The sequence below is a fragment of the Calypte anna genome, chromosome 1 (genome assembly GCF_003957555.1).
Source record: "Calypte anna isolate BGI_N300 chromosome 1, bCalAnn1_v1.p, whole genome shotgun sequence".
NCBI lineage: Eukaryota > Metazoa > Chordata > Aves > Apodiformes > Trochilidae > Calypte > Calypte anna.
The window spans coordinates 63,312,660-63,334,974 of NC_044244.1; the positions used below are offsets into that span (position 1 = coordinate 63,312,660).

General features: G+C 38.2%; 1 protein-coding gene across 1 annotated transcript in view; it reads left to right on the forward strand.

Annotated features, from left to right (window-relative positions):
* Positions 1-22,315, forward strand: part of CACNA1C (calcium voltage-gated channel subunit alpha1 C) — a 476,353-nt gene that overhangs the window by 322,405 nt on the left and 131,633 nt on the right. The window contains exons 8-9 of the mRNA XM_030469435.1: positions 9,504-9,607; positions 15,333-15,505. Of these exons, the coding sequence (XP_030325295.1) occupies positions 9,504-9,607; positions 15,333-15,505 (277 nt within the window). The remainder of the gene's footprint in view (positions 1-9,503; positions 9,608-15,332; positions 15,506-22,315) is intronic.

Sequence of the window (22,315 nt, forward strand, 5' to 3'; positions counted from 1 at the left end):
GAGGTCAGGTGGCGTATCTATGATCTATATCTATACCCAAAGTTTTTCTAAAATAAACCAGGAATTATAGTTCATCTTGATCAGGGCAAGTGTAGTTGGATGAAGACATCTACAGCAGATTCAACATAGTCTTTATCATCAGGTGAAGAAGGAACCTCCATAGATTCCATCTTCTCAGATCTGTCTGCTTCCTTCTTCTTCCTTCTTCTGGACTCCTTTCCCATTGCTGCAGCTTCTTCGATTCTTTCTCAAGGGTTCTCTGTTGGAAATGAACCTCTTCCCTTGACGTTTCTGTTGTCTTCATTGAGGCAGTCCTTTCTCTGTTAACGGCTCCACTTAACTCCTGCAGAGTTCTGTACTAATTGCCAATATTTCTAGCTCAGAGTAGAATTTTAATTTGCTCTTTCAATCACTACAGAGCTACGGAACAATTGGGGAAGCAAGGTACACATAGGAATCTTGTTATTCTTCCCACTGCCCACGTATGATGAATCGTGCCTACATGACTTGCATTTATCCTACAATTACCATTTAAGAGAATAACCTACCTGAAGTGTTCTCTGCCCTGAATCACGATCATTGTGCACTTGTCTTCATCCAGCTCTGTCTTGCCTTTCTCTTGGAGGCACTCTGAAAAAAGATTATAGATGCTTATATGTAGTATAGAATGCACAAATGGAATTTGTAAAATTCCATAATTGAGATAACACAGTAAAAAAAGTCTTAAAAATAAGTGCTTCAAAGGAACAACCAAGCCTAAAATTTTCCTTCTCTACAGCACTTAAAAAATATTATTGTCAAAATAAATAATTTTTAAGTGGAGCAACTGATCAAGAGCTCCTTCCTTTGAGTGTTCATCAGTTCAAACTGAAGCTGGGTTGAACTCTCCAGTCTTTCCACTGTAACTACAGACTGTATCTCCAGTCTCTCTGTTGTCTGATAGTGCCAACTACAAAATGTGGGGTATTTCAGAACAGTCATAAGGAACAACTGTGGCATGGAATCCCTTTAAGACTAATACGATGTTGATGCATAGAAAGAAATTCTACCCAGAAAAAGAGCAGAGGAACTTGGAGTCTTTTGTTTATGGTTTAAGCCATTCAAAAGCAATTTTATTCCATTGTTCCTAAGTCTGTAAAATTAAGCCTAGTCTGTTTTAGAGGTTTTTGGGGTTTTTTTGGTTATTGGTGTTTCTGGGGGGAGGTTTTGGTTTGGGGGGTTTTTTTGCTTATTACCAAGTTTGTAGTTCTGTGCTTTTTGCCCACACCTCTGTCCTTCTGTCTTGAGTCATCTCTGAGACCTTAAATTCCCACTCTATCACCTGTCTTAAAGCCTCAGAAAGGCTGAAAGGCTATTTCAGGTTGACAAGACAAATGATAAAACTTCTCATGATACGCTAGAATGTCCAGACTGAGAAGCTTAAACCTACTCATTATCTTTCTGTCATTCTGTACATTAAACTGCTAATTTTTCCAAGGGAACTTCAGAAAATGATCTTCTTATATTTCTCCCAATTCTATGCCCTATTCCGTTCCAGCAAAGCATTTATGCGTAGTAGTTCATTTCTGCTGGTAAAAATAATACTGACCATTGACTTCAATGGAATTATTCACACACCTTAAATTATGCACATATATGAGTACTGGATTAAAAACCAACCAAGCTAAAACAATTAGATTTTAAGTACTGAAGGATGTGCAAAGTGGAATCTTCATCTTTAGGGTAATAATCTACTAAGTCTAAATCAAACTTTAAGGATATACCATGGGTAATAGGAAATATGATCCTATTCTTGCTCCTTCCGGTGACAGATGGATGTATAATGTATAGATTTAATTGAGGTGCAGGGGAGACCAGTCAGGAATTTCTTAAGCATTGACATGACATGCAGCAGCCTCACACTGTTCAGCCTTCAAACCAGTCAGCAGATCCAGGATGTGTAGGATTTCAGTGCTAAAGAAGCAATTCCGTAGTTTGTCCCACAGGCTGAAAAAAGTGCTTATGGAGCCTAAAATACATAAAGTCTTTCAGTACTGTGTCCCTTTTTACCATACATTTAGTTATTTGTCACCTCATTGGCATTTTTCTTATTGGCGTTTAAAGTTCTGTGGAAAAGTTAGAAATTGTAAATGACAATGAATAATTTCCTTGTTAAAAGCAATATTAAGCACAGTGGGGCTTATGAGAAGTTGCAAGATGCATAATTAATATATTTATCACAAATATTACATGAAAAAACACTATAACATAGGCAGCATACTGTTTAGAGATCACAGGAAAAATACAATATGCAGGACTTGTTACCAGAGCTAACCAACAATACTACGTTTTTGCATACTTAGGGGTTTGTTTATTTATATCACAGTCTCAATAGTTACAGTCCAACTACCTACAGGTGACCTGTTTAAGAGCATGACAATTGTCAGATGTCTTAGATGCATAAGGAGATGCTGAGTGAAAGAAAGGAGTCAAACCTTCACATCACAAGTTGTTTGCCTGCTCTGACTACTAGTAAGATCTTTTATGCCAAAGGCTGCAAGCACATTGGAGCCAAGGTGTTCTTAAACACAGATCAGATCAGCAGTTGAGAAGTCAGCCACTGGACAAACAGTTTCTTCTTTGTTTGTAGAACAACCTCAAAAATCATGCTATTGCCACTTACAGTTGTCAGGTGGATGTTCTTAGGAACTGCCAGCCATATCCTATTTCTCATGTGGGATGAATATTTTGTTCTTCGGCTATGTTTGCTGATATATCTAGCATGAGGAAAGGTAGAAAAATAAATCTTTCAGAGTTTTACTTCTTCACTGGACACATGTATCTAGACACTTTCCGGGAAATTCACACCAACTTAGTTCGAAAAGATTACATTGGTTTTATGAGACCTTTTTTCATTCCTGACTATATGAATTCACAGACTTTAGCCCATTGTGAAGTTTCAGGAAAAAAAGTAAAGCTTTAACTATCAGGAAAGAATGCAAAGATATAACTGAAGTAAAATAAATAATAGAAGAGTAGGAGTGCTTTCCTTTCTAGACCACACAGCCCTTGCTCAAGATGTAGGGTTTACTGACTGTCCATTATGCAGACTTTTTTTTCTTTAATTTTGTTAACACAGTCATAGCTGTGAAAGTTGACATTCCATCTTCTGATTATTTAAATTGTTTTTAAACCTAAGTTCTGACTATAAAATTTGGGAGAGAACATTTTTCCCTTATGGAGCAAAGCAGCATGTCATCACATATAAAAAGTCTCTAGTGTTGTTTAAGCAGTTTAAAGTTGTAGTTCCATGAGCATATATGTGAATGAAACTGATTCACCTAAATAATCATGTGAAGAGAAGGAAAGAGGGGAGTGGAAAGGAAAACTTATGTTGTTATCCAAAAATCTTCATTACTGAGCAGTAAGTATCTAAATCTCATATTGGTATGTGAGTGGCCCTTATATATCACCTGAGCCAGGCTTGTCAGTAGGCTAACATTTGATCTTTGATCCAAGATAAGGAAATCACTTCTATTAATCCTTGAGTTATGAAGGTGCTTAAGTACTCTTCCTGAAAAAAATATGGTTTTCAAATTGAAAAGCGGGAAAAGATATTCAGAGACAATGATTTCCTCCTCTTTCTCCTGTCTTCTTCTTCCAATATTCTCCAATTTTTATATTGTTACAAGAAAGACTGACTTGGTTTCAGCAAGTGATCTTGCTACATTTGTCTAAATAACTTTGAGGCAGTGAATTCCACAGGCTGCATAAAATAGTATTTCTACACAAAATGGCCAAATTTACTGTGCTTTAATTTTCTTGAACATTCTGATCTTGATTAATGTTACTTTGTGACAGGTTATACACTTCCTTATCAAACACTTGAAGCCCTTGACTTGTATTTTAAAAAGGCTATCCTAAGATTTTATAGGCATTAGAAATCAGTTAGAAATTTTTGCAAGAAATGGAAGCCTATCCCTGGTGCCCTAGCTAACATACTTTCCATTAATCACCAGCTCTCCAGTATTGTGCATTGAACAGGACAATTTTTTTACTTCAGCATCCTGGTTTCCAGTGACAGCTGCCCTTCTACGATGCTTTAAACTTTTCCTGTAACTTTCAGTTATTTCTGAAAGACATTTGGCTTAAAGTGCCAGGGTGTGGGGGTGTGAATTGTAAAGTCAGCAGAATTTAGAGAATTGTGTCTACCTCTCTGATTAAGCCACTGAAAGACCTCTATTATGTGCTTGGCAATGCTCAATTATTATGTTAAAAGATAATATGCCTCTAATATTATCTTTGAACTATGATGCCTGTGTAATTAACAAGATACTTGCAAATGTGCTAGACTATTGTTCTTGGGAGAAAAAAAGTAATGTCTAAACAAGTAAAGGATACATATCTCCTATGGCTTTACCAGTATGTCTTCACCTAAGTGTTCTGAAAGAGCAGAAGGCAAACACAAATGTCTATTTATAGGGAGAAATAGACTATTATTCCTCAGCCCTACTGAATCTGCTTGTTTTAGCTGTGATCAGCAAATCACAGAATTAAAATTTTCTAGGGGATGAATATTGGAAAAAGCTTCAACTGGACATTGATAGTATTGATATCATAGCCATGATAGCAATTAAGATTACTTTGGCAAAGGATGAGCTCCATCAAGTACATAAGGACCATCAAACTTCAACTATGCCCAAATACCCTCTTGTCATCAGGATGCTAAGTGGACACTTTGACAGTACCCAATGAAGCAAGGTAGTATCCTACTTCAGAGATTGGAAAGCTGAAGCCAAAATGAGCTAAAAAATTATATCCCCATGGTGCCAGAGAGCAAATGTAGCAAGTCATAAGAAGGAATCTAAGATCCTTTTCTCTGATGTTTCTGAGAGAAGAGAAATTGATGTTCAGAAATGTACCAACTTTCTCACTTTTCAGAATAATGAGATGTGAGTGTTTAGATATGAGCTGTGAAAGGTCAGGCAGTTTGATACAGAAAGTGAAACTCCTTTTCTAAATGACAATATTCAGAGTACCAACCAATGCTGTGCTAACAGCTGACCTAGCAATCGTCTCATACATGCTTAAATTGACTCTAGAAGGACCTCTGCAAGTCAGACCTACACTGCCTGATAATCTTTGTTCATATCTGTAAATTTAGAAGATGATTCATCTTTTCTGTTTAAGGTTCATTTGGTTAACAGTAATTGGTCAGGGAGAAGAGGTGCACTCAGTGACCAGACAGATGAGCTGTATTTTAGGAGTTATACTGTTCATCCTAGAGAGGTCACCTACAACTGAACGCTTCTTGTGGTTCAAGCCCAGCAGGCAACAAAGAACCATACAGCTACTCAATCTCTCCTTCTTTCACTGCGGGACAGGGAGGAGAAAATCTAACAAAAATCTGGTAGATCAAGACAAGGGCAAGGAGGTTTATGTCACCAGTTATGTTTAAGGGAAAACCTTACTCAACCTGGGGAAAACAAAAATCAACTTAATTTGTAACCATTCAAATCAGAGCAGGAAAATAAGATACAAAATCAGATCCTAAAAACACCTTCCCCCATCCCTCACTTCTTACTAGGTAATAATTACTTTGCTGGTGATTTCTCTTCCTCCTCTCCCCAAGCAGCACAATGGGACAGGGAATGGGGTTTGGGTCAGTTCATCACACACCATTTTCTGCTGCTCCTGTCCTCCTCAGGGTGTAGGGCTCTTCACACTCTTCTCCTGCTCCAACACAGGGTCCCTCTCACAGGAGAGAGTCCTTCATGAACCCTTTGACACCAGTCCCTCACATAGACAGCAGTCCCATAGGAACAGATTCCTTCAGTTCAGGCTTCCCATAGTCATGGCCTGCTTCAGGTGCAGTCACCTCCCCTGGCTGGGGCTCATCTACATCTGTTCCACTGTGGTCTTTCACATGCTGCTTTACCATGATCCTCCATGGGTTGCAGGGGACAGCAGCCATCTTCACCATGGCTGCAGGGGAACCTCCTCCACCTCCTTTCCAGTCTTGGTGTCTCTGCTCAGATGTTGCTCTCACGTCCTCCTCTTCTCCCTTGCAAATCTTTTAGTTTCCTTTTCCTCTTTTCAAATATGTCACTCACAGAGGTGTTACCACTGTTGCTGATGGACTCAGGCTTGGCCTGAAGCACATCCAGTTTTTTTGGAGTGAGAGGAGCTTCCAGCAGCTTCTCACAAGAGCCACCCCTGTGCCTCTCCATTCCTACCAAAATCCCACCACACTGACCCAATACAACCCCTTTATTTTCTCTGTTGACAGAAGTACAATATATATTTCGTATATCTTTTTTTTTTTTTTTTCTGTTCTTAGTAGTGAGCATATGGTAACACTCCTCCTGATCTTGCCATGACCCTCTATGGCTTCTCCACTTCAACAGCATAATTAGGAAAAATCAGCTCTACCACTTCAGTTACTCTTGCAGCGAAAGCCTCCAGCTGCTGTCAACAGGACATGTGTACCCATACACACCTGATAAATAGCTACATATTCACAGAATGATAAGTTTCCAGGAAGCAGTTTTACTCAAACACAGGTGCAAGATTTTTAATGGTAACTGGATAGGAGCATTGTTCAGTTGAGGATGGTGCATCCTGGACTTCTAGCATACTTCCTTTTTGGAGGAAGCATTTCTGGGTATTTGGAACCATACAATCTTAGCCAAGAATTTAATGGTTCTTAAATGTTAAAACATTGCTGTTACTGTTCTGAGTAAGTCTATTTCTCTTTTTTTCCCCAACTTCTGTCAAGCAGCTTATACTTCTGCATTTCTCCTGCAGATGTTTTTCAAGAGCAAAGAGTAAGCTCACACTGAATTGTTTCCTTATCAGAGTGGAAACATCTTTTTTAACATTATTTACCAAATACCTAACATTGTATCAAGATATAACATCTATTTATGTCTTTTGTGGCTCAGTCCCACATTGTATGGAATCATCTTGCTGTCTACAAAAGAATGTAAGAAGTGAGAGCACCGAACTGAGGGAGTACAGCAACAGACAGGCTCAGCTATCTGCTAACATTGATGTTTTCTTTGCACCTGAGAAGTTTCTCTGCCTCTCAGATTCTCTGTTATGTATAGGACTGGGCAATAAAAAGGAGATGAAAAGCCAATCTCTTAAACATCTGAGAAGTACCAAATGCTGTGTTGTACCAGAATGTGGGTCTGTTCCTCAGGACTAATTTGTGCTGATGCTAGCTGGTACAATTGTTATGCAATTATGCAGGCATTGGGAATAGTCAAAGTACACTCTACTCTCGTTATATACCTTAGCAAGGCCACAGTGGAAGCTTCTTGTGATCTGGAAATTTGTTTTTGCCAGAGAAGGTGTCCTGACATGCACCTTAATTCTGTTCCTGGTAACCTGGCATTTGCTATTTGGGATTCACTTGTACCAGAGCTTTAAAAAGTTCTACTTTCCCAGCTGACAGAAAAAACAAACAAACAAACAAACAAAAACAAACCACCAAAAAACCCCCAACTGTGGATAGATAAATACCTGAAGCTGATGCTTTTCTGTCACCATCTATCATAATTAGAGGGAAGTCAAGTCATTTTTGTGCCTGCACTGGTAAATTCTTGTTGCAGTTTTACCGAGTCATCCATACTCACTGTTTGTGTGAATTGCTTTATACAGGTAGTCTCATTCTTTGTAGAAGAGAGGGGATGTTAAGTGTCATTTCTTTACTTAATTCCAGCTTAGGCAGCTACATTTTGCCTACCTGATTTCTCCACTGTGATTTCAGGTGAATATTTGATTCCAACTTTATATACCTTGTTGGTTTGTTCTTTTTAAAGCACCGATGTGTTTCACACCAGAGTTGTCTACATTTTGGTCATGTGGGGTGAGACATGGCTTGCGAACAGAAAGAATCATTCATACTATTTATAAAATAACAGAGCAATTCCACAAAAGTATTGAAAGGGAAGCTGCTTAATATTATGTTAGATTTTCAGGTACTGTCTTCTGACCACCAAATGTATTAGACCTGTGAGGAAGGAGCTGATGAATGGTTTTCAAAGGTGCAGATTTTGAGCTTCTTTTTTAACAGATCTACATCAGGTCAATTGCAGCTGAAGGATAGCGTTCTAGACTGACCCATTGACTGATCAATTGCCAAACAAGTGCTTTAATGACTGTAATTTGAAAGAAAAATGGATAATGCACTTCCATCCACAAAGAACTCATTATGTTAATGTTATTCTCCTGTGCTGTCTTACTGAAGGTCTAAAATTCCTTTCCTGAGTTTTTATGGATCTTGAGTCAGATAGCCTCCTATGAAGGGTCACAGTGCACATGAGTGGAAGAATATTTCCTCTGAGATCACAACAAATGCTTCGGTTGCAATGGAGAGATCTTTTTCCTGGAAGGAGAGGACAACATATGATAAAATATTCAAAAGCATAGAAAACAAAGGAACCTAGACTCTTTATGCCTTTTAATACTTCCAAATCTGCAATATATGTTCATAAATCATTTTAGTGCTCCTGAAAATGTTAAACACCATCTGTTCCTTTACTGATGTTATGTCTGGCTCAGGAGATAAGAGTTCACGAAAAGTAAAGAAAAAGACACTGATATTTTTGATAATGTCATGAAAGTGAGATTCTATTGAGGGATCCAGCAACTTTCAAAAATTTGGAACTTTGAAGGAGACTTAAAGATAAAATAGTATTTGTGTGCCAGATGCTTTTAGAATATACACAATATCTTACGTGCTAGAGTTGCTCTACACATAATAATAATGTAGATTCTGGTGCTAAAACAATAGCCCTGCCACTTCATTTGCCAATGGTCATTCATTCAGTTTGTAGTCTCAAATTCTCTAATTATGCAGGAATCACATTTTAGAGGAGAGATTCATCATTCAAGGAGAGAGAGAAGTTTGTGAGAAAGCTTTAGGACACTTGACAAGGTCAGAACATGGGAGGCCTTGAGAGAACTTTCGTCTAAAGCATTCAGCTACTGCCCTCACTGTGCTAAACTGTGAAGATTGCCAGAACACTGCCAGGGAAAGTATTTGCCCACAGTTATCACATGCTTCTCTATGAGGTACATGTACCTGTGCTACATGTGGGAAGTAAAGATGATTTGACAACACAGTGTGGCAATGCTTAACAAAAACTAGAAATATTTTCACTGTCAGCAGGGTCATACGTATGTGCAATGGTTAGAAGTTCAGAAGTCATCAGATGGACCCTTGTAGTGTTGTGCTAAACTCCAGAAAGTGACAGTCCACAACTTTAAGCATTGACAGATGTGCCAGTATGGCACATGGTTATATCTCAGCCTGTATTAATCACTGCTTGTAAGGAAATAGCTAAAGGGAAAAAGCAGTCAAAGGAGTGGTCACATCAGAAAGAACCTACAGAAACACTTGCTATAGTCATGTTTAAACCAACTACAGGCTCTGTTTACAAACCTTTCCATCTGTTCCTTTGCCTAATCATTTCTGCTTTTCCTCTCTGTCTTCTAACTTTCCTTCGTCTTTCCAGATGCAGGACGCTATGGGCTATGAGTTACCATGGGTGTATTTTGTCAGTCTGGTCATCTTTGGATCCTTTTTCGTTCTAAATCTGGTTCTTGGTGTGTTGAGCGGGTAAGCTGACAGTTTTGGTGTCCTTTTTCCAATGCTACAGGGCAAGACTCCATAATAAGGGTTCTTCCCTGTCACCAGGATTCTTTCAGAGGGATTAAAAAGCTGAACCTAAGGAAGTCTCACATCAGCTCTCAAAAATTTTGACAAAATGTTCAAACATTGCAAATAAAAATACAGGTAACAAAAGAGGTGTTATTCTCTGGAAAAGAAATTCAACCTCAGGGCATTCAAAATTGCTGATGTCAACCTGTCATAAATTTCCACAAAACCGACTATTGAAAATCCTACTGCTGGTGACTTGGGATCTCTTTGGCTGGAGCCTTGCAGTGCTCAGAATCTGAGCTTGTCTCACTAATTATCATTCCACTCTTCCAGGTCAATGATGCCATAGGAAGGGACTGGCCCTGGATCTATTTTGTTACACTAATCATCATAGGGTCATTTTTTGTACTTAACTTGGTTCTCGGTGTACTTAGCGGGTAAGCAGTACCAGGAAAATGTTTTATTATTGTTTATTTTTTAAAATTTGTATTTCTCTTCCTCCTCTCTGGTTACCAAAACAACGGGCAGTGTTGGGTTGATCTCAGGAACCTTAACAGAAGGCCTAAACTGTTGTGGTGGTAAGAGCAAAATATGGCATTCCTAATGGCATGGAAGGAATCTTTTGACTAAATCAAAGCAATAGAAGACTACATTTGCCTGTAACATGTTCACCTTCCCAAAACCTCTACTCATAGTCTGCAGGAAGAGGACAATGCTAGCTCCACTTTGGGTGAAGCATACCATTCACCAGAGAAAAAGGGGAGTATAGAAAAATCTCTGGACGTCAATGGGACTGAAGGTTGAGGGAGACAAATCACTTCACATTTGTGGGATAAGGTTCCAGCCAAGTGATGTCTTCTCATATGAGAAACTATCACATTGCTAAGTGTCTCTAAAGCACAATCTAGTGGGAAACTATTTTCCTTGGAGAGTGTCTTGAGCATGTTTCTTCCCCAATAAGCACATCTTCCCTGTTGTGCAGATTACAAGCCTAGCATGATGCCAGGAGGAAAGGTCATTTTTCTCTGACCTTTTCTAAGGATCAGCATAGAATCAGGAGAGTTCCTTCTAGTATGTCAGAATTTCTAAGACCTCGAGACACTTAGCTGTGTTTCAGTTCTGCAGTATGACTCACTGCAAAACATCATGTTAGTAGCTTTGATTAAAAACAATTGATATTTTCCCCAGTAGTTAAAAACTTTACTGCCCCTGGGGACCCACATAATTAGAGGAATCAAGCCAGCAAACATTCCTCGCAAGATTTTTAAAAAAAGATCTCCTAGAATTAGGCTTCTAATTCCATATTCGGGCATGACTGAGAGCCTTCAGCCATTCTATGTACATGGATAAATATGGTATGAGGACTTTTATGCATTCTCCTTTTCTTTGTTTTCTAACATCCTGCCTCCTTTAATGAGTGCTAAATTAATCTGGCCAGAGCATTGTTGCCTGAGCAGGCAGCCCTGTAGTTCCTTATCTTTTGATAAGAGAGGCAAAATTATCTAGGAGCCATAGAGAGGACTTGAGGCCTCACAGAAATTATGTTCTCAGTATAACAATATAGAAGGGCAGTAGTAGGACTGAGAAGAAGATCTACAATTAGCCATCCTGCAAAGAGACAGGTAATAGCAGACCTACAGGAGGTGTTACTACAATCTTCATTACTTCATTGAAGAATACAATCCACTAAGACAGCTGCTGCAAAGGGAAGGGTTTCCAACCTGTTAATGGGAGTGGTGAAAAATCCCCACTAATGAAATATCAGGCAATAATCTGTGTTTGGATATCTGGAGAGTGATACTCAGGGTACAATTTTAAAATGTAAAATTGCTTGTAACGTAAATTTAAAACAAAATGTAAATTTAAAACTTTAAATGTAAGTTCCTTGTTTGTGAAGGTGGATACTCTAATTAGTAGATAAGGATGTCATCTGTGGTAGAGGATGACCAGTTGACAGAGGGAAGGTGTCAGAGAGGCATTCAAGGACCATATAGGACAAATGGTTAAAGATTATACAGTATCTGACTAGATAAACAGCTCTTGTGAGCCCAGCACTGAGTAGTGCATGCAGTTGAAGCACTACTGATTATATTTACCTACACTTGGATTTGTGTCTGTAAATAATTAAAAATTGAATTTCTTCTTTTGTTTTTCAAATCAAGAAAGTGTTTTGGGGCCCAGGTCTTCTACCACCTGACATATTGCAAATAGACCACCATAGTTAGTGGTAAGAGATGGAAACAGTCTGTAAAGAGAACTGAAATCAAAGGCAAAGTTCACCTTGTCCAAGCTGTGAGTCACTATTTCTGGATGTGTTCACAGTGTTATAACAGCTACCCTGTTTCTGCAAAATTTTTCCCAACTGGAGAAAAGGAAAAAGAAACTTAAGAATTTGAATCCATGAAAAAACAGAGAAATTATAGGAGACATGTTCCAAATTTTCTCGGGGCTAAATAAGCAGTTCTTAAACAATTATCTTTCTAAAGCAGCTCTAAATTCTGCTGAGTTGCGAAGTGTCCTTGCTTTGCAGGTTCAGCCTTTTTTTTTTTTAGACACTTGCTATTGCAATTAGTCTGACCTATGTAGATGATCCACCTGTCTATTCCATGCAGATGCAAAGAAGCATTCCCAGCCATCTTTAAATATCTGTTCTGGGCACTTCTGATTTCTTCCCATTTATCTATTTCAGGAACTTCACCAAGCATGTTGTATAGCTACACTTTGTCAATGACAGATCAACTTAGGCTTTTTTAATCACTGCTGAATATGTAAGTGTAATTAATTGTATTCACAAAGACACTTTGATTGCACCTGCAAAATCAAATGCTGAATTCTGCTCTAACTAAAAAACCCATTTGTAATTTGCTTTTCCTTAGGTATGTCATTCATTCATGGTCCTTCTGGTGAATTTACTAGTCACATGCTAAGCTAAACAGAATGACAGAGTATTCATGTGTGTAGCTATAAACCTCTTCCTGTCTTGACTGAGCTCTATAAATTTCATGCGCTCCAAAGGATATATCTACTCAGCAGATCACACAGTAGACTTTTTCAGGCCCAGGCAAAAGGTTTCCACATCATTGCTGCAAGTGATGAAACCACTCTTAGAGGTCTCTTGAGATCAGAGATGTTCACATCTGTGTTACCAGTTTCAGTCAATTAGTGAAGAAAAAATGGCATTGTGGGTTCAACTTTTAGACCTGAACACCAAAGCATATAGATTCACGTTCCTTTTCTATTTTGCCTGGCAGTGATCTGAATCCCAGGGCACAGGCCAAACAAGCAGTTGCCTAGGGCAAATGGAGGGCATAAAAAGAACCATTTCTTCTACTTTGAGAGGATCCTGGAAAGCCCAGTTGGTTGGTTTTGATCCTCTTACTGCCAGAAAAGAGGTCAGAGTAAATGAAATCCCACGTTGGTTTAGTCAGCTCTGCTTTCAGCCCAAGTCCCATTTGAGAGAGACAGTAAGAGAGGCCTGAAAAGACTTAAGTAGTCATGCAGCTTAAATGCATTCAACATAAATGATCCACTTTGGTGCACAGTAGGAATTTCACTTTCTGTAAACTGGGCTGCTTCATGATGTTTTCCACTTTGGTTTCTAAAACAGCCCCTTGCTAATTATATCCATGCAAATGTAAATAGTTCACAGTTGCAGCTGAGGTCCTTTTCAAAATTGGACCCATTCTAAAACACCAGTTTAGGAGCCAACAATTAAAATATTGGCATTTGATTTATCAGTCTTAAAAATACATAGCTTTATTTAATGATTTATTTCTTTTTGAGAGTTTATTAATTAATTTTGATAAGGCACTATATGAGACCTAGAGAAAAGATGTTATTGAAGCAGAAAATATAATTGCTATCTATTGAGTTTTTCAATAATTCATAGTACAGCTTTATCATTATTGTTGTGGGTTGTTTTACATTCTAAATAGCATAATATTTCCCCAGCATGAGTAAATTTGATTTTTCATTCTTACTGTGCTTGCGATAGCAGTTTTTTCCTTGTGACTAATTTTGGTCCCTGGGTTGACTGTGATCTACCTTCAGGCCTGAGCAGCCGGGGTTCTTTTCCTCATTTCTTCCTTCTTTATTGCAGTCCCAAGGGATGAGATAAACCCTCAGCACTGTGACAGGGTTGGAGATCACACAGGCATACTTAGTCCATACTCTGTCCTAAAGTGAAGGCATCATCCTACTTTCATTCTGCTGCAGTGCAGGTTTCATGCACAGCTCATAATATAGAAAGCCTGATCCAAGGCATGTAAAGTCAATGAAAATCTTTCAGTGGGTTTTGGACCATACAGGAGGCAAGTATTTCACTATCACTGCTAGAAACTTACCTCCATTTCAATTGTCTGAGGACACTTCATGTGGCACTTATTAACATTCTCAGGAGGGTTTTTATAATCCTAATATTAACCCACCAAAGTTTGTGGTAGGTTTCGTATCTATTTTTGCAGAAGCAAACCTAGGACAAATATTGGGTGAAGTTTTGCTCTGTTTTTTTAAACCCACTCACTGCTGACAGTCATCAGCAAGTGTAATGTATAATGCATTGAAAAGAATTACTTTACCTCTCTCTTCTAGAAACAGTGGGCCATATTATCTGCTGTGTGTGCTTTATGTACTCATTTGCTACAGCAGACAGAAGACAATGCTTAAGCACTCTTGATCCAGCACTTTTCATAGTCATTAAGCTTACTTTTTAAAATATAAGTATTAAAACCTGGTTTAGAACCACAGGAGAGTCTCTAAATAGAGGCAGCTCAGCATTTTCAGAAAAAAATAACTCAATATAGGTTTCTCTGAAAGAAAGGAAGAAACAGGACCACAGCCAGAAAGAAGACAAAGAAAGAACCCACCTTCATAACTAAGCAAGATGAAATTCATATTCCTGTGCCCTTTCTTTTAAGTCTTTATTGTCATTAAAACTATCCAATATCTACTTTAGTTCATTCTCTGGCTGAATCTTAGTTTTCTCTGCCCACAATTTATAATGTTTGCCTGTCCAACTTGGGTTTTGAAAAATAATGTTTTGTGTCAGATAGTAGCCCTGAATACTGAGCGTCTGCAGTTAAACAATGAGGTCTGAGTTTTTAAATGTATTGTGCTGTACTGTGGCTGAAATTGCCTAGAATTAAATGTGTACAGAACTGTGAGTACCATTAATTGCACTTACAATTAGGCCAGTTTAATTGTTATTACACATGTAAGTTTAAAGACAGATTGAAATCTGGCTAAAAATTAGAACCATCCTCTCACTCTCCAGATGTCAAATTATTGTCAAATTGCTCACGATTGAATTAAATTAACTATTCTTCATATAGATATTTATGGATAACTGTTGGGGATTATAAAGTTGTAAAGAATATTAGAAAGTGTATGATGCCGTACATAAATGTTACATATGCATTTTATATGAATTTTCAATGAAATGTTGAGAATGGAAGGATTATAAAAAGGTATCAATCTTTTCCTACACATTGGTTGAAAAGTGAACGCTCCAGCTTTAGATGTGTATCTAGCAAGGATACTCCATTCATATGTCTGCCTTGAAAGAATAGAGAAAACTGGCTGTACTACACAGGATGTGGAGACCTTCTGATGGAAATCAGTCTAACCCATTTTTTTTCAATGTCTTCCTTCCCTTCGCCCATGTCTTCTCCCTCCCTCTTGCTAGGGAGTTTTCCAAAGAAAGAGAGAAGGCTAAGGCTCGAGGTGATTTCCAGAAGTTACGGGAAAAACAACAACTGGAGGAGGATTTGAAGGGATATTTAGACTGGATAACTCAAGCAGAAGATATTGACCCAGAAAATGAAGATGAAGGCATGGATGAAGAAAAGCCTCGAAACAGTAAGCAATTTTCTTTTGTCTGTCTGTCTGTCTCTGTCTTTCTGTGTGCTTTTAGCAAGAGAGTCTGTGCTCACCTGATGTAGTGCTGAGGTGTCTTATAAGGAAGAACAAGTTCTTCTAAGACTCTCACTGTGCTTACATATGATTCCAGTATAATGCCCATAGGAAACTGCAGGAGGGAGAAATACAGTATACAAGCATTGATACCGTTCTGCAGATCCTCAGCTTCTTGTCTGTAATACTGACATAAAAGCCTGATATTAAACAGAAATAAAGGTCAATGCTTGCTGTCAAAGTCCACTACTGAGATGAGATTTGAAATATACATCTGTCTCCTATTCATCTATTTAGTTGAAGTCCAGTGTTGCAGGCTGTTTATACATTTGAAAGCAAAGGTTATTTGGCAAAGCAGTTGCTACAGTATGGAAGAAGGGTCAAATCAACCTTGTTGTACATTGAGCCACCCGTAACTCCATTGAAATCCATGGAATTTTTTGCTTTTGCCAGGCTGCAATTAAGCTCTCAGAAATATCCACTAAGGGAATTATCTCTTATTCTTCTCTTCTGGAGTTAAGTAGACACTTGTGCAAAGTGAGAATTCACCATCTTCCTTTCTTAGAAGTCCTAAAGAAAGAAGGGCTTGAAAAAAGCTGAGATTCCCTACATTTCATTGCCTTCATTGAATCTTCTCCTTCCATCTCCTCTTTTACCAATACAGACTGTGTAATTCTTCAGAAACACAGTTGTCATTGCAGGTCATGCATTTGGGAAGTGTCAGTTAACCTCCAGTCAGTAACACAGTTAATGGATACTATGTCTACTTTTAGCTTTTATTACAAAAATGTGCATATTCCTAGTTTGATTTTGGAAGAAAAGGCATGAACCATTTTCCTAGAGATCACCCTTCCTACCAAGCAAGCCAAATCCATGGGATAATCCAATCAGATGCATATATTCTAGTAATAGGAAGACTGTACATATGGAAGTTGTGTCTAAAAATTAAAGCAAGATTTGTATCAGATGCTTTTGATATTCTGGTGATTAAGTACTGTTCCCTTTTGCTGCCAGAACACTTAAGGTATTTTAGAAAGAAAAATGTGATGTCATTAACATCAGGTTATAGGCATGATATTTAGGTATCTGGACTTGAAGGAGTCACTGGAGTAACTTCTTCAAACTTTCCCCAAATCAGATTATCTTGATTTTTATGCTTCTGTCTTCATAGGGCACACAGCTTACTTTCACAATTTAACCTCAGTAATAACTCAGAAATGCATTTATTATTCATGGTAAGAATTTGCTGCCCTGTGGCACATAATATGTGTAAGGTGATGCCTGGTAATTTAAATTAATTTATTTGTAGATAGAATTCTCTACTTAAAAACCAAAACAAACCAAATTAAAAAAATACAACCATGGTGGGCTCTGGTTGATATACTTAAATGACATTTAAATGGGGATGCCAAGGACTAAGTGGTACACAATTCCACTGAAGTCACCAGTAGACTTTCCCTTGACTGCAGTAGGAATTGGGTTGTGTTTATCACATTTCATCTTAGATATATGCTTGCTAAAGCAAATTGTAACCATACTGGTAAGGTAATGTGATGAAAACTTTCCTTTGGTTACTAGTAAACCTAGAGTTTTTCCTTTTTAACTAATGTTATCATAATGGTGCTTTGGTAAAAGAGTTGTGGAATATGTCAGGTGTAGATTCATTGCATATGCTATGTAGTGGGGTCAATCCATATTTGAGCTAAGAAGCTCCTTTTATGTCTGGTGATGCCAAGATCTGAAAGATAAAATAGCTTGTTTTCAGCTCTTCCTATTTCATTTAATTAGGTGAATTTTATAGGACATGGTTTATAAAATTAGTCCTTTTACATCTCAAAATTTGCCTAGAGTTTCTCACAGTTGTCTGCTAGTTACAGAACTATGTTCTACTACCCATTGCTTTTCCAGACTATTAATGAATACAATGTTTTCAGTGCCATTGGTTCCAAGTGTCAGGGCTAAGGGCAGTGGTTGCTGACTCGTCCTTAGTACACAAGAAATCATTCTCTGTGACACCTTTTTGTCCCATGGCAGACTGGGCTTGGGAATAGATGTCTGTGGTGCCTAGCACTAAGCAGGAGAATTACTCCTCTGTTGAGAGGAGTTTCTGAGGATGTGAAGAAAGTCTGTGGATGGATTTTTGCTGTGTGCTGGGGACAATGGTCATGCCAACAAAAGTCTCTGCACAGGAGAACCAAGAAGACACCAAGCAATCTGGTCACTCCATGAAGTTTATTTGCCTGTTATTCAGACATATGTGCCCCATCTAGAGCAGGCAGTTGGTAGCAGTATTCTTCTTAGACCCTGTGGCCAAATTAATCCTTCTATCTTTGATGTGTATTACCTAGTGCTTTATCTTGGCCTGCCTGCCGATAGCTTTTCTATGAAAGTAAAGGGTCTCTGTGCTGCCATCCTCTGGTGAGCAAGCAAATAGCCTCTGGTTACAGATGGTAAAAAGTAACATTTTCCTACCCTACCCCACAGACAAGGAAAATACCTGGGTGCATACCCCTACCCAGGGTTTACACCTTGACCTTTTGTATTGCACTGTAACAAAATCAAACCAAGAAGCAGACTTCAACTTAAGCTAATACCTCAGATAAGGTACTATGAGTAAGTGACATGCGGTTTTGTTTGGGGGTTTTTTTGTGTGTTAAATACTGTGTCAAATGTTTTGGCTTTCATGGCAGCAGTTAGGGCCAAACTGGGGGAGAAAGATGGTCTTGCCTAAAAAAGAAATCTACAAAATAAGATCCAAATATAATGGACAGATGGGTCAGTTGTAAATGCCCTCAGGAATCCTTTTGGCTTAAGTGCCTGCAAAAACATTCAAATCTTATCTACTAGCAAGGCTGAGCCTCCAATATCTTCCATGTCTTTTTGTCTTTAACTATAGCTGAAAGAGTTCCTCATATGTGGCATCAGTGAGCTTTTCTTTCAAGTGCTCTTCCAAGTTCAGCGAATTCTGTCTTTGCTACGCCATCCGTAACTTGACAGAAGGGTGTTACTGTCCTTTTACAGCACATTTTGTTCAGTGATTAAATAATTAATAACATTGATTTTTAAGATGCCAACCCTAAGACTTTCAGACAAAAATTCACTGTGGTACACAGGGTATTTCAGACCTTAAGCTGTTGCTTTAGCTCAATAAACTTTAGGAATTCCCCTTGCATCAGTTATATTGTATTGATGCTCAGGAGATGTGAGCTCCTGTCTGAACTCTGACAGTGACTCGCAGAGTTACTTTAAAGAAGTTATCAACTTTTGCTTCCTCAGTTTTTAGTTGGAGGTTGGTTGGAGGTTTGAGTTGGTGTGTTGGTTTTTTATATGTATAAAGAATATCAGAAAAGCTTAGAAGTTAAAATATACTTATTAAATTGTAGTCTCAGCTAAGTAAATTCTGAGATTCAGCAATTTACACCATCTGGGATCTGACACAGGTAGTCTACCTAAACTGAATCATCCTGAACACAGGAACATATATTTCCAGTTTCATCTCTGTCCTTGGCTGCAGAGGCAGGTTTTGCTGTCCTCTTACTCTGTAGAGAGGGCTGTCTGCCTGTCAGCAGAAGAACTGCCTTCTGTAAAACAGAGAACACAGGGTGGAAAGGAAGAGAAATTAACTTGCATCCCCACTTGATTTGAGTGCCTATGCTGGTACTTAAGATATAATCAGTCATATATTGTACAGGTCACTGCTTTCCTGAAGCTGTCAAACCTCACCTTAAGTCTCATTGCTTGTTTACAGCCCTTGATGAAATGGTTAACAAGTCCAAGGACTATACCAGTGAGACCCTAGAGTGGAATAAAGTGTGAGAAAGGAAGATAAATGCAGCCAGCGTCAGACAATCAGTGTAGCCTTTACTTGTTGCTTTCCACAGCAGACATTCTGCCATTCTTCTGAGGAAATTTATTGCCAGTTGTCTCTCACATGCACTGAGGAGCATTCAAAGATCAGGCTGAATTCATTCTCTGTATGTTTAGGTACATTTAAGGCATTTTTTTCCTTGTTGTTAGCAAACATGATTTTGCTGTTCTGGCAGATGTGAGGTGGGAAATGTGAAAAGGCTTCTGGGGCCTGTTTGTGTTGATGGTTTTCTTCTATGCTCTTTCCCTGATGGGCCTTCCGCACAGGAAGAAAACATTAATTTGACAGAGGAGAGAAAATGTCATGGCACAAAACAGCTACTGAATATCAAAATTACATGATAGCAAAGAAAACTGTCCCTCCTGTTGCCACAGTAACTGGGAATTTGCCCTTGCCCTTTTTTTTTTTTTTTTTTTCTCTTCACAAGAGTAGTCTGGAATACATCTGTGTTGCTGTGGGCAGAAGCAGGAAGCCTCAATCCAGCCCAGATTCTCCTCTTATTGAAATTAATTGGCAACATTCCCATTGACTGCACTGGGGTCAGGAAGAAGCTGTGAATGGGCAGGGAGAAGTAATTGGATGTTTCTGACAGCTCAGATTTTACCCTCCCTCTGTTTCCCCCCTGTTTCAATTCTGTTTGCTGCTGCCATCTGCAGTGTGAGTATGACCACATTAAATGTCAAGAGAGTGCCTAAGAGTAACTAGTCTGAGATCTGATAACAAATGCATTCTATGATTCAAGACTACTCATTCTTCTAGTTAGGTTGTATCCAAAGTAGTACTGTAAATTCAAGAGATGATTGACAAGTAGCTTACCTACAAAAATTTAATGTCTAATTGTACTTCAGGGCTCTATTGTAATGTTACTGATGGCTGAAGTTAATCAGATTTTCATGTAGCACATCAGAAAAAAACAGTAAAAATCAATGTGCTGCCTATCAAAAGCATATAGTAATACTTCAGATATTGCATTAAATAAAGAAAGGTGTGGGAAGGGGTTGACTGGAGACGAAGATTTATGACCCAGATAAAGTGGGAATAGAAAGTTTCCAATTGAAGACAACAAGTACAGAAATACAGAAAGGTTCTAAATTATATAGAAAACTAAACTACTTCAAAAGGTACAGTCTTCAGCCCTCATCTTCAGAGCAGTTATTGTAGTGTCCTAATGACTTTTGGAAATGTATGTTACTGAGTTCCTGCCTCTGAGTTCACTGCCCCTAAGGAATCAACAGCAATCTAACTTTTCATTGGGTCACAGATTTTGTCTCTCATAACCACTGTTACTTGTGAAAAGCACTAGTCATGACTGGGCAGTAGAGTGCATTTAACCACAGTCTTATGAAGTCTTCCCTGGGAGAAAATTAGTTTCAGATAGGGTGGAAGTTTTCAGTTGCAAAAGTACAACTTTTAGGAGAAGTTGAACCATTAGAATTTTTGGAAGATATGTATCTTTCATGGAAAATATTTGTGTTTCTGAACATCAGTCCAGAAATGAGAACAGGAGAGCTGGTGGTTGAAACAGGAGAGAAGAAGTTGAGAACTCTAGAAATAGAAGCCTCAGTAATTTCAGCCCAAACAGGGCTTTATTCAAAGGAGTTCCAATAGAGTTCCAATGGTTATGGTTATGGTTAGACTCCATGATCTTAAAGGTCTTTTCCAGACAAGGTTATTCTGTAGTAGTAGTTTGACTCTATTACATAACAGGGGTAACAATATTACCACTTATCTTTAAAAGTTCAGATTATGTAGGATTTATCTTTCTAGTTCCTGTTGACTTTGCAAAGTCAACAAACTACAAGGAGATGCCACTTAATTCAGTGTGGCTATGTAGCAAATACTTTCTGTTGACTTTAATGAAAGCTGTCACTCAATCCTGTGCAACTCTTTGGGAAAGTTAGCAGTTTTAAACTGTTGGCTAGAGAGAAATTTGTGTACACATCTAATCAGGATACCCAGGTAAAAGAACACCACTTTTACATTTAGTAATTTCATATGTCAGCTTGCTCTGTGGCCTCTAAATCATGAGCCTAGCATACTGACAAGGGAGTAGCTTATTCCTTTCAGCCTGAAAAAATAGCATGGTGCTGTGGGGTAGTGTCTAGGGTAGAAAGTGAATAACAATATTTCAAAGACTTGTTTACAGACTAAAATTTCAGGGTGGCCTAAAAACATTTGGTCCATTTTTTATGATGAAATTTAATGGGGAAGTGCACAGCTGTGGAATTAACATGAAAAATGCAGAAGGAAAAATGAGAGTATATTTACAAGTTATCTATTTTAAATTCATTCCAGACCATCACTGACTTAAAACTTATGTCTTCTTACTCTTTGAGCAAAAAGATGGAATACTGAGTTAATTTTTGTCTTCTGTTTAATGGGACATACTTCAAACACACTTGAACTTATCTGGTGACAGCAAGTCAGTTCACCATGATTAATTTGCCTGGATTTCTATATATCCACAGATTTTGTCCTGATGTATTTCACATATACATGAAAGGACATGGGACACCACCCCTTGACAAGCATGTACAACTTGATATTCTAGAGGATTTTTCTTAGTGTCAAAAATCAACTAAAAAAAAAAACAAAACCAAAAACCAAACCAACACAGCACACTCAGTTGGGATTTAAGATCATCTAAGCAAAAGCTATAAGAGTCACAGACTGGAAAATGAAACCTTTATCAACTTAGTTACTCCAATACCAGGTGATGATTTGAGAATGGTATCACACAACCTGATTGCATTTTGCTTTCCATGCATAAATGCAAGGAAATAAAAGACAGTGTAGTAAAGTGATTTATTATCTGTCATGACCACATCTACATAGGAAAAAAGCCCAGTATCATCTACTTTTATCATTATCCACTGATGTAGAAAATA